Source organism: Tauraco erythrolophus, chromosome 4, assembly GCF_009769465.1.
Source record: "Tauraco erythrolophus isolate bTauEry1 chromosome 4, bTauEry1.pri, whole genome shotgun sequence".
NCBI classification, from domain to species: Eukaryota; Metazoa; Chordata; class Aves; order Musophagiformes; family Musophagidae; genus Tauraco; species Tauraco erythrolophus.
Window position 1 is genome coordinate 55,101,259 of NC_141468.1, and position 13,698 is coordinate 55,114,956.

The 13,698-nt window shown below is 42.4% G+C and overlaps 1 protein-coding gene across 16 annotated transcripts in view; it reads right to left on the reverse strand.

The window, feature by feature from the left end:
* ANKS1B (ankyrin repeat and sterile alpha motif domain containing 1B) overlaps nucleotides 1–13,698 on the reverse strand; it is a 476,662-nt gene that overhangs the window by 29,808 nt on the left and 433,156 nt on the right. For 7 of the 16 annotated variants that reach the window (XM_086610942.1, XM_086610943.1, XM_086610941.1 and 4 more), the window contains one exon: nucleotides 1,494–1,622. In XM_086610942.1, the coding sequence (XP_086467068.1) occupies nucleotides 1,494–1,622 (129 nt within the window). Of the gene's footprint in view, nucleotides 1–1,493; nucleotides 1,623–6,068; nucleotides 6,144–13,698 lie in introns of all 16 variants that reach the window. The other 9 variants (XM_086610938.1, XM_086610939.1, XM_086610952.1 and 6 more) reach the window with 2 other exon arrangements.

Genomic DNA, 13,698 nt, shown 5'->3' on the forward strand with positions numbered 1-13,698 from the left:
TAAACCTGTTCACTTCACTGAAAACTATGAAAAAAGAACTAGAAGTTACTAAGCTTCCTTTTGAATTTGAGTTGGTGCATAGGAGGAGAGCAAGTCTGAGAGCAGGCAAGCTGGACCTTGAGTGTGACTTGCTGATGAAGGCAGAGGTTCTAGTTACTGCCCAGAAACAATCACTGCATTCATAGCAATTTCTACCCCATGAAGGTCTGATGGAAAATACAGACGCGCCCCAGTGAGACAGGCCTGTAAGGGCCCTTTGCCCCTTCTCAGTGGGAGCTAGGCTCTGTCTCACCTGCACTTAAATCTAAATCCTACCATTCTGGATATGCTTTAAACCAGGTCCAGCAGCCCCCAACGTTCCCCCAAAATGCCCCAGTGATTGGTGAACAGAGCATTATCCTAAAAAGCACTAAGGATTGAAGCCCCTTCAGATGAAGAGGATCTAAAACCCATGTCCTGGACAAGGAGTCAAGCCCCAGCTATTATGCTAAAGGCACTACAACTACTGAGCCCCTTTCCTTCGTAAAATAGATCAGCCATGTCTCATTAGGTGGCCATCTCCAAAAGGACACAGTGGTCTGGGAAGCACCTTCAGCAACTTTTAACAGTGCTTTTCAGCAAAGTCGGAAAGGGAAATGTAAGCGTTTAAATAGTTGGGCTGAGACACCACTTCAGCTCCCCAAAAGCACCAGCCCCCTGCCCTGTTGATGAAGAACTGAAGGCTTCAGAAAAACGTTTTTCATTTAGAAAACAAAGTCTTTCAATACGACTTTCTGTACTTCAGGAGACCTTCCTCTCCTTCACAAGTGTTTATAAAAGCCAGAGAACCCTAATTGTCTTTAGCTGTAGAGGGAAGCTCCATTTCTTCAGGGATGGGAAGTGGGAATAGGTTACAGCTATCAGGAGGTAAAAATAAATACTCCCTGCCCTGAAGGAACTGACTGCTACTGGTACCTCAAGTAGTCACCAGTTTGGGAGAGGTCTGAATGTGCCCTTGTCCCATGGATGGAAAACACTGCTTCAGGACTCTGATCTCCATCTTCCGTAGCACCCTTCCCCAAAACCAGGTGTATAAAATTCAGGCAAGGCAATACTTACTTTAACTACTGTGCACACGGCATTAAGGTAGGCATGAGGAACCCACATTATGTTTTACTGTTTTTCCATAAATACTGGACAGGGATTTGTGACAGATGAGAGGTAGGGTTGTTTGCTGTCACTGTCACTTCTACCACACTCAGCCACTTATTCGTAGAGTCATTTCTCTAACACTATTGCTACATGGATTGCAATATATCACAAAACTCATAGCAAAAAGTACTGTGCATCCTTGTTTCTCATTTATTGCTGTATTACTGTATTTCAGAGAAAGTGGCCTGTCTCATTAAAAGTGACTGAAAAAATATTATAAATGAAAAAAAAACAACAGTCTATCAAAATCTAAGATTAATATATCTACCCCAAATCAAACCACTAAATTTATCAACACTTACAAATGCTTTATAATCGCATGATTGGAAGATGAGTTTCTCTGGATGATGTTGCCAATATTGTACAGGCGTTGATGCTGTGGCTTCATTTGGAGGTCGCAAGGTAATTGAAGGCTCTCCCCAGTCTCCTGTCTGAAAATCACAGTTGATCAAGAGATGAGAAGCTGCAGGCAAATTCGCTATAAAGTAGCCCTCCATTGTTGTGCTCAATTAACAATAATTTATTTTCTACACATAGAGCTATGTTACTAAAATAAGAGAATATAACTCCTACAACATTTTTCATTATTTAATTTATAATCCAAAGTCATCTACTGTAGTGTTTAATGAGGCTTTAATGAAATCTTTGTTTTGAGAATAAAATCATTAGGCACTGGAAATGTTCCTTAAAAATAACTGTTTACAATACATATAGGAGGATGAAAGCACTCAAAAAAAAAAATCATGAGATGCACAAAAATGCCATTCACAAATTCCGCTATGTGTTTTACAAGCTTTTCTACACAGTTAATAAGTCTTCCATTATCCAGCACATATAACCAATAACTAACTTTCCTAAACGACTAAATAACTGAGACTTGGCTTTGATCTGAAAACTTATTATGCATTCCTCAAATATATGAGGCATTCTTTAATCTCTTTACGAATATTTACTTTGATCACCTTCTCTTGATGTCTCATTGTAGAGTTACTAACAGTGCCCTTCCACATTCATCATTCTTATTGATACAGGTAATTGCCTTCCTGAGCTGTCATCTCCCCTCTTTCTTCAAAGCCCTCAGAGATCATGGGTAAGCCTGCAGTTTGCTGCCAAATCCCTTCACAGGACATTCTTCTCCTTTCCAAAAAGAGCCAATGCAGGCATTAGCACAGGAATGCCCCCAGCATGACAATGCTGGTCTGGGTCTCGCCTGCCACTGCGTATTTTTGGACATGTTTTTTTTGGACCCAGACTGACCTCTGGGCCCTTGGGGGTTCCTTCCACCTTGCAGGCCCATGCAAAAAAATTATTATTTTGAGGTTACTGATTTTTAACTGTGACCTCTCCTACTTTTGGTTCACATGTGCCCACACTGCCCATGTCCTCAACAACAGACATAGTGCTAAAACAGTGTCAGCTTGCTTTAACTGAAAATGACCCGTGGATGGAGTCCTTCTCCTCTTCCCAAGCCCTCTTCCTTCTGTCACCAGCCCCACTTCTCCCATACTTTGTCTGGTCTGGTCTGTCTCTGAATTCCCCTCTCCTGCCCACTCTGCCTTTTGGGGATCAGATTTCTTCTTCCTGATCCTCCTTCCTCCCCTGCTTGTTCTCTCTCAAACTATTTTACCCTTTCCTGTATGATTATTTCAACTTGGATTATGCTACTTCTTTCTTTACTTGCACTTATCTCTGTGTATTTTCTACGCATGTCATATTGTTAAAATACATGTTGAAGCTGGCAAGGAATTGTCATCAGCATTTCACACAAAATATGGCTAGAAGTTCAGACTTATAAAGCAAAAAGAAGTTCAGCATCAAAAACACATGAAAAAATTCTTATTGAAGACATTCAAAAGTCTGGCAAACTATCACATCCTACTAATTAAGTCAGGACAGAGTAAACAAAACAAGTACATCATTTTCATGTGTCACAAAATAATGAAATGACACACATTTGCACAAGTCTGCAATGAAAAGCAAGAGATAAATCTGGAAACATCAACATCACCCTGCCGATGTGGTAACTTCAAGCAAGTGAACATCATAAACCAAGTTGAACCTAGTTAATCTTGGCACTATCAGCACATCTACAAATTATACAGTATTGTAATTTCTGTTTTGCCTAGTTAAGTTGCTTATATGCTATGGATATGACTTCAACCTCAAATTTTGAAAGGAAAGTAGCAGGAGCAATTGCTCCAATTTTTAGCATTCTGTATCAACAGAAATGAATCCTTCTGACCACTAATATGTAAAAACCTTCTATCATATTTAATCTGAAGTGGGAATTTGAATTCTTTAAGAAGTAGTTCTCCTTATAAAATAAGGTTTCAAGCATATTACAAGGGGTAAGGATCTGCATCCTTATTAGTGGAGTTTGTATTTGACTACAAGCGAAGTTGGACTGCACCCATCACAAATGCTCACCGCGTGCTCAGCTGTCTCTTATGAACTGTTCAAGGCCATAGCTAACAGACCACTGGAAACAGTCCTTTTTTTTTTTTTTTTCCCTAATAAAGACACACTGTTGCATGTTCTGTTTAAGGAAGAAGCGGCTTACCGTCTCCTTTCCCTTTGTTTCTTACCAAACTTCTTAGATTTTTAAACCATACTATTGCTAGTATTCATTACTTATTTAGACTGAATTGTAACAGGGTAGTCTCTAAAGCCCAGATCCATGAAGATGCTTAGAAGTGTAATTCCTATTACATGTTCCCCATGAAACTTCCTTTTTTATTAATATATTAAAAAAAAAAGGGGGGGAAAAGGCTTTTAAACAAGTTTTAGGCAACTAAATACTTTCATAAATCTGGGCCTAAAAGCCTCTACAGGAAGAAAAGGAACTCCTCAGCTGACTGACTCTAGTCAGATACTGAAATTCTGAGATTTAGTATGTGACGATGGCAATTAACTTCAGGTAAAATACCAAGTAGGAACATCAATTCCAAGTCTAGAGTAGAAAAATATGAATTACTTAGTAGTTCTAAATCTGAGGAATTGGTCTGGAACAACTCATGGGTGACGTATTGAGATTCAGGACCTTCATAAGCACCTAAAACACTTTCAAGCAGTATAGAAATGTTCCTAAATTGCCATGCAGGACCAACTGTGATGTTTGATTTCATTTTTTAAAATAGATATGATAGGATAAGGATTTTCTGGTTTGAATATTTAATTTGCAATTATAAGAAATAATCAAACATTTAAGCTTATGTATTTTTTATGACACGATATACGTATGGAGATTTTTATCTCTCTGATGAAGTAGAAAGGCAGAAGATAATTTATTCCTCATCTAACTTTACAGCTCATCAGACAGCTGTGCAATTTATCACGTGGCTTTTGCTGTAATACCTGTGTTTTAGTATTCTAACCTCCCCATACCTTTATCCACTGCCTTTCCCTGCTCTGGCCTCAGTGACCTTGAGGAAGAAGATTTTTTGCTCCACATTTTGCATATAAAGAATTTACAATCACAAAACAGTCTCAAGTCAGGTGCCAGAGTGGTAAAGATTTAATCCTTTTACAGTGACAACTTTTAATCATAAAGTCATACCTTTAAAGACCAATATTTCATGCTCTTGCAGTGCTTCATAACCCTGAAAATGGGCAGATGTGCACTTCTCAGTGCGCGGGAAAGGGTCAGATGCTTGATGTCAAATGAGCTATGGAAGCACGCTACTGCTATTAGGTAATTTTTCACAATTGTTGCACATTTTTCTATCTCATCCCGTTCTCTGAGAACTGTATTTGACTTGTATTAAAGGCACCTGAATGCAGAGCTCATCACAGGTAAGAAGTAATCTCAATACAACTTCTATGAAATCTAATACCTGCCTCATTTTTTAATAAAAAGGTAGTGCCAAAACCCCTCCACGTTAACAGAAGAAGAAAAAATAAAATCCTAGTTTTGAGTGGCTTGAATGTATCCATTTTTAACAAGCACCACATCTTATAACTTTTCACCTGTTAAAGCCTTATGCCTGGTTATGGCAACATGCATTAGTCACCATGACAACAATAAATTGGAGTGTGCATAGATACAACGCTTCTGGCTGAAAAATTAATAATTTTCTCCCTGTAAGAATGTTAAATGTTCTGTGGACCAGTCAAATCCTCATCATTTGCTTACATTTTAATTCCTAGAGCGAGAAAAATTTTTTTAGCTCCTTATATCTTTGGTTCTTGAAATAATGGAAACAGGTTCATGGCTTACATTCTAAAAGTGTCTAAAGCTGAGTGGCCAAAATGGCCCCTCTCTGGCAGAAACGCTCCAAGGAGGTGGTTTTATGACCGAAATTAGGAGAAATCTAAAGCTGCTCTGAAATACTACGCTGAACAACTGGCTGTCATCCTCACAACACTGCAATACGCATCAGCAGGTTTGCTGTCACGTGCACAGCACATGTGCCTCTAATACAGAAGTGATGAAAACTCAGAGCACCATCAAAGTCACCTCTAATTCCCCAAAAATGCCTCTGCAAACACAGGGTGCTCCTCAGCTAGACAAAGCCTGTAGGTTAACACAGAAAAGGCAGCACAACACATTGTGGGGGTGAAACTGTGCAAACTGAGCTGTTTACACGGTTTCTGGCTTTGGAAAAGTGAGCAAACGAAAACATCAGGAACAGAAGTCAAAGCCCCCTGAGCGAGACTGCCGCTGGCGATCCCCCCCGTCCTGTATGGACACCATACAGCCCACAGATGCCAACCACACGGCACGACACACGGATGCGCTCACACACGATCCCAAAAGAGGGCGGACAAATTACGAACTTCTTTGGTCATTTCAGCGACGTGACACCCGTAGATGACACCACGGCAACAGACTGTACATCCATAGAGTGACAACATAGCCATTTATCACTGTATCTTACATTATGAACCTGATGAATCGATGAGAAAGGATATCCTGCATTCTGGTTGGTCCAGATCTCACAGACAGAGGACTGCTAATATAAACAGAAAACTACATCTCATCTTGTAAACATTAACGCACCGCAACTGCCAAAAGGCAAGAATAATTAGGTAAAAGCTTGCAATAAGGTTAAAGAAGGAAGTAAAACAACTGTTAAAAGTAATTTTTTTATTTATTTGCTGACAAAATATTTTTGGACTGACTGGAAGGAAACACAGCTTACTCAGAGACTTTAGAAGAGGTTTCAAACTGTGAGTACAAGAAAACAATTTAGTCAGAAGTGTTGGTGATGTAAAGAGATAAAGTTATGCAGGCATAAACAGAAAATGCAGGGAGCAGAAGAAACACTGGTTACTTTCAGTTTTTGGCAGGGAAGAAGTTTGAATTCAACATCCCAATTAAATGTTGAGATTTGAATCTCTCTCTGTGGGAGACTTGCACAGAGAGAGGAAGGGAAAACCTGGCAATACAGTCAACAGAAAAAATAGGTTTTGTTTGTAGCAATTACCAGAAAAAATGCATTACAATTAAATGAAGGAGTTGCCCACCATCTCCTTCCATCAACAGTTCCTTTAAATACAAAGATACAGATAATATTACCTTTGGTATTGACCATGAGTCCACTGTATAAATGAAAGGTTTCAGTCTACTTTCTACATTATTTTACAAATAGTCTGTAGTAGCAAAGCAAAGTAAGCATACTTTAGCATCTCTAGCAAAAGCAGTAAAACTAGGCAAGCATAGCATACACTAGCATCTTTTACATATTTCCTTGTTTGGACATTCATCAAGAAAGCATCTGTGACACTTCAGCAAAAGCTAAGATAACATTTTACAGTAGCCAGGCAACTAAAACAAAGCATCAGACGTAGGATCTGCCCACAGTATCTTCAGCAGGCAGCAACGAAAGGCAATAAATACGCACGAAAAATGCAACTGCAGCATTCAGAATAGATAGCAATTAATATATCAGTAATTTAACAACAGCAAGAATATGCATCGCTGGTTCTTGTCAGCAGCAGCAGCAGGAACTTAGCACCGATGCTCAAAACAACCCAAAGAAGTGCAACTCTTCTTAGAAATATGGCTCTTGCTCTTACCTTTTGTAGCCTGCAACCTGGCTGCCTGGCTGCTGACAGACTAGGTTATTGCTTCTGGTTACTGTCAGAGCAGGCTGGTATCCTCTGGACTGACTACCGAGCACTGCCAGACAGGCTAGTGGCTGTCAAATGTTATTAATTGTCCCTTATTTCCTTCATGATTTCAAATGCATATGCACACATCCCTTCCCTCAGCGTCAGTAATTCTTAAACTTTCCCATATCCAGTTAATTTCTTCTCCTCCATCTTGTTTTCAAAGTTATTTTCTCCTCCCTTGTGATGCACAGGGCTCTACATTTTGATAGCATTAGCTAACAAAAACTTTGACTTTGGTTCACGGTCTTTTACCTCATCCTCTGCAACTTGCTACAAAACAATCCTCCTCCACGTGACAAACACGTACTCTCAGCACAAGGCCAGTAGCAAACACCCTCCAGCTACTTCTGCTATACCATTATGAGAACAGTGCACTAGTTAGCACTAATGACCTCTTTTTCCTGTATGTCAATCAAACTGGATGCTCCAGCCATGCCCATCACTGTGATGCCTACATTTGTTTGCCTGGAGAGGTGGGGGTTCTGGAATGGGAATCCATGGCAGGAAGTTGTACCTCTGCTTTTCAAGAGACCAGAAAAAGAGAAGGCATTTCCATACCAGGTGCCGCATCCCCAAGCATCTGGTAATCAAGAAAACACACCGCAGCGCCATTCGTACACGCTTGCTGAGGTCCTGAAAAGAGTAAGGTAAGGCAGCACAGTACTGTATGCTAGCAGACGTTTTATTTCTCCCTGGCACTAGCAATGCTGGCACAGGGTTGCTGTGATGCCACCATATTGTACAGCCTCCGTGATGCCGTCATATCGTACAGCTGGTTCTCACCACCTTGGTATTCTGGAGACAAAGGTGTATCCTTAAATCTTGCTCCTCCTGAGGAGTTGCCTTTAGGGAGTGGCGTGGTGCCTCGGCCAGATCAGCCAGGAGCCGGTGCCTGTCCCTGGGCAGCAGATGTGTGAGGGGCTCTCCCGGCAGCGCTGCCTCCACCGCAGAGCGGCGTGGCTGCTGCACCGACACAGCGTGGCTGCAACAGTGGCCCTACTGTGCTGCAGCGTGTAAACACACAAATACACCAGATACCTCCACCGGCTGCTTTCGTGCTGGCTCAGGAACAGGTGATGCAGGTTTTAACTTGCACCATTTTGAAAAAGGGCAGGGAACCAAATTGTTTCTTACACACGCTAATGGTACCCACCGTGCCCCTCGTTCCCCAGCTCATCTTCTTCCGAATGTAAACTCACAAGTTAGCATCCTCTCCCCAAGAGTCAGGAGCTCTCAGTTTGATGCCCTTCTCTGACTGAGGGAATTCACACCTATGTATTTCATCTTCCTCTTTCACGGGTTAAGGCAGCAGAAGATAGGCTGTTTTCAACCCCTTTTATAAATGAAGGGAAGCCCTTATTATTTTTCATTCTTTGGAGAAAGAAGAGTGCATAAAAGCAGATGTTTGGAGCACTCACCTGTGAGAGAAGTGCTGGGTCCAGGTCTGTGCTCCAAGGACTGTTCAAGTGAACTGACCCCCATCACACAGATCTACCTCCAGAATTAAAGGTTGGAGGATCTAGGCTTAAGCTAAATCATCTTTAAATACAGGTGACTTATTAAGTCAATAATAAATCAAGCAGACCAGCAGAGGCCAAGAATTTCCCGTGACTGTATGAATGCCCAGTCAGAAGGGCAGCAGTGCAAAACTCATTACTCCGTTCTGCACTCATTAATGTTTGAACGACTAAGGTACTGAAATGCAGTACAGAAGGAACATTAATTTTAAGGAAGGTAATGAATTCAAATTCAGAAACCAACCTTTTCCTTGCACCACTGTAAAAATATTTAGCATTTACAATATACATATTTTATGTCTTCAAAGTGCTGAAATTTTTTAATGAATTATGAAATCCCCAGGAGAAGTACTTAAAGTTGCATACCCCTGTGCTGAAGAGGAAGGAACCAAGGAAAGGAAAAAGGTTAAGCGAATATCTGAGGCCAGAAAATAGGGAGTAGGAGGGACAATTGGGACTAGGCTTCAAACACTTATAATTTTCAGATCCCAAAACATATGCCTTCAAAAAGAAGTAAAAGAATTCAATCTGTGCATGCACTTCCACTGTAATAAACACAAATACACTTGGGCACTTAATATCACTGACACAGAGGTTCTGCAAAGAAGACAGTTTAAGAACGTTTTCCTAGTCTTTCCTTGGTAAAGACAAGCAAAATATAGCATCAGCTACTGCCTCATTAGTACCAAACATGCACTTATCTTATTTTTCCCAAAAGATAAATGCTTATGAGTAACATTGCAACAAGACACTGCTATCACGATACCATTTTTGTGATAGCTATAGATGTCTCATGTATAAAAGATTTCCCTGTCTAGTCACCGTGGGACACAACTCTGACGGGCAGGAGAGGCAAAGGAAGGGGGAAAAGGAACAGCCTGGACTGCAGAGCTCCTGCCATCCACTACCCATGATACAGGTGACTGATTAACGGTGTGAGAGAGAGGGAGGGAGAGAGTGAGGTGAGGTGAGGCTCCACGTTACCTGCTCTCCACTCATCCATCTCCTTTCCCTTCCCAGCAATCACAGTTCTGACACGGTCACCTCATCACTTTATGACTGTCTTTTAAAAGAATTGTTTAAGGCCATTTTCACAGAAGAAATAATATTTCTTATTGTTTTTGCTAACTTCCTTTGTGAGAGAAGACAATTCAGCATAATTACTTCAGTCACCTGTTATAAAGTCAGTAGCCAATCATGTTACAAAGTGTTCGCACATTCCCATCAGCTTCAAGTCTTTCTAACTACTTATATATTTACTAGAAAAAACGTAGGACAGGACATACACAGGTCTTCAACGTTAGGGGCTATGTTGGGGACAACTTAGTGATTCACAAGGAGAACAAAGTAACCTAAGGAGAACTTACTTTAGGTTCCCCCCCTATAGACAGGGAAGAGTTGGTTGATAATTCGAGGACAGAAAGTAACTGTATTGAAAGGGATCACAAACCAGTAAAATTGATCATGGAAATTATAGACTTTCTAGGGAGAAGAAAGGAGAAAAGCAACAGAAAAGAATATCTGGACAATGTATGCAGAAGGAACAGGAGTTGTGTGGAAGGCAGACCTGATGTATTCAGCACAGCTCAGCGAACTTCGTCTGATGGCACTTTAGGAGATGGCAAAGATTTACCTAAATTAGGAGCAATTATCCTTGGAAAGTCATAGAAGATACTAAAAGGACCAAACAAGGGCTAAAAGAATATTTAAGATGGGAGAAAAGGATTATTTGGGAAATTATAGCCCGCCTAACTGCAGGGACTGGCAAGCTACTAGAAAAGTTGTTTAAAAATCCAGTCACCATCCCCTGGTCCTTGTGGCCTATGAGACCTTCTGACGTTGCTCCCGGCCACTTGAAATAAACACATAGTAACGTGCATATATGTGTGTGTGTATATATACTTATGTATATATTATTGGGGCTAACAAAGAAAAAGCATGATATTGCCTGCCATGTGTTTTCTGACAGAGTTTCTACGGGCTAAGAAAAATTCAAGATGCTTATAATAAGGTTATTCAGTATGAATCATCTCAGACCAAATCTCCTTCCTTTGTTGGAAAACTGGCCTACTAAATCATCAGCAGCAAGGAGAAGTACAGCAGGTCTTGGACACTGATTGCGCAACTCCTGATGCAGTGACATGTAACATGCCCCATGCACTAGTTTGAATCAAAATGCAGTGGTTGCACAAGAAGTTGAAATGCATTTTTAGAGAATCATTATTGATATTGAAGCACAGCTGGACAGGAACACACTGAGGCAATCTGCAATAACCTACGCCATGCAGTGGCTTGAAGGAGAGCTCAGGCTCTCCGGGGAGGATCCAGAAGCGAGAAACTTTCCAGAACAGAGTAAGAACTGAAAATGGATTTGATGAACTACAGAAACTGGTTAGATGAAATCCAGTGAGACAAGGGCATTCCTTGTGAATGTAAGATTAAATACATAAGTAAAATAGCAAATAAATAAGGAGAGCTCTTTAACAGCATGGTGGGAAGACACAAAAAGATCTGGAAGTTTTAGTATACTTCAAAATAATTATGGCAGTCTTGCAAAAGAATAAGATAATGAATCACAGGAGAATTCAGGTTGGAAAGGAGCTCAGGAAGTTTCCATTCCAAATCCAACTTGAAGCAGAAGCAGCTGTGAGATGAGACCAGGTTGCTCAGGGCTTCATCCTGTCAGGTCTTGAAAACCCCCAAGGACAGACACCGGACACCCTCTCTGAGCAACCTGCTGCCCTGCTTGCCTGTACTCATGGGGAGAAAGCTTCTCTTGCCATCCAGTCAGCACCTCTCCTCCTTCTGTTTTTGTACGCAAAGTTGCTTTTTCTCCAGTCAGCCCTGCTCCTCTACTCTCTCCTCAGAGGGCAAGTGCTCCAGGCCCCTGACCATCTTGGTGGCCTTCGCTGAACTTCCCACTCCTAAATAAAAAAGGAGGTATTTAATAGAAGTAGCATATTGTAAGACATGAGAAGACACTTTTGGGCCACACGCAGCCACCAGCGAGGTCTCATATGGAGCAGCGTCCAGTTTTAGCCACTGCACTTCAAGGAGGATGGAGACAAACTGAGAGAATCCTGGAGAGTAACAACATCAAATGGAGGTCTAGAAAACACCAAGGCACGGCCCTGGTTAGGTAAACACAGATTCCCCAGTGGTCTGCTCAGCCCTGAGCTGGTCTGAGAAGTTTGTTGGTGACTCCTGACCTTCTGCTGCCTTCTTCACCGCTCCCCGGCAAGTCTTGCCCACGCTCTTTCGCACTTCCACGTCACAGAGCCAGTTCACGGGGAGAAGAGGAGCTGTTGAACATAACCACCAGGCTCATTCCCCCGCCACCTCTCCCTCTGTGTCTCACCACAGGGCTGAGCCTTGGGAAATGGCCCCCATCTCCCGATCCTGCGGCTCCAGGGAGGCGCAGGAGGTAAGGAGAGGAACAATGGCAAACCCCGCTCCCTCTGATGCATATTATCTAACTCACTAACTGTAATGCAGCCTAGCTCCAGGAATGAGGAGAATTTTGGATCAAATCCCAGAAAAATCACTCTTGGCATGGCGAACAGTCTTCAAAAGGTGCAACAGCCGAAAGAAACAAATGAGATTTGGATGAATGGGGCTGTCTGGCCCCTTTTGTAATCGTCACTCCAAATGTTTTAGGACCGTGGGAGAGCAGTTGTGCCATCTCAATAGATGTTACTTCCCTCAATGTTTGCAGAGCTCTGGGGAGAGCCTGTCTTACCAGCAGGAATAATCACAGATCTCCTTCGAAAACAAGATCTTCAGAGACGGAGGTTGAAATCTGAAGTTAGTATTTCTTTTAGAGAAGCAAAAATTAGAAATAACACTGCTTATCAGAAGAAGTATATGTGTTTTGCATTGGTATATTTCTTTTGCTTCTCCTGAAAAAAGACTTTACGTGAAGATTCCCAGAAAAGCCCTGGCCACCTGGGAGCAGCTTCCTTTCAGGCAGGCAGTGGGCAACAGGGGCAGGCAGCGGCGCCGCGCTCCAGGTCAGCGCGCCCTGCCGGCACCTCCTAGCGTGGTTTCACAAGCAGGTGCATGCCGTGGCCCACACAGCCTGGGAAAGGAGGTGGCGGTCCAGGACCACAGCGAGCCTGCAATGACCTCCCCTTCCAGCTGGTGGCAGGGAGAGAAGGAAAGGCAGCCTCTCACGCTGGGGTCAATGCTCTGTGCCCTGTGCACCTCCACCTCTTCCTCCACATAGAGCCATACTCTGCACCTTTTCCTCCGATGACGCAAGACCAGTAATAGGGCTGTCCTTCCCCCTCACCCAGCTGACACCCGTCTTCACATGACAATCGTCTCTGATAGGCAGTCAGTTTTCACTTGATTTCCGTCCAGTAAGCCAGGAGCTGGGTTCCTGCTGGGGAGGACTGACGGAGGGTCTTTCTAGCAGTTGGCAAAGGCTACGGCTGCCCTGGCCGGCTCCTGGAGGTGCAGCTCTCCAGCCGCAGCTCTGCCTCGCGACGCGGGGTGAGGAGCCAAGCCTCCTTCGACTGACAGCACCCCTTCTGCTGGTGGTGCCAGCTACGAGTGTGCCCCAGTCTTTTAGCTTTGCACAGAGGATACAAACATCTGGACAAATACCATCAATAAAGATTATGAGACTTTGGTCTCTGAACATTAGGTACAGGTATCTACGTTTAAGCCAAAATAACTCCACAAAAACACCAACAGCAAAAAAGTGGGCTCTTTCAGAAGAGCACCCCAAACTCTAAGTAGAACTTTTTTCCAGCAGCTGAAAAATACAAATGTTAGATATTAAAATCCAGCTTTGACTCTGAAATATTCAGATTTTCAATAAGAATAGTTTGACAGTAGAAACTACACTGTCTTCTCCATTTTTCCATTCGGT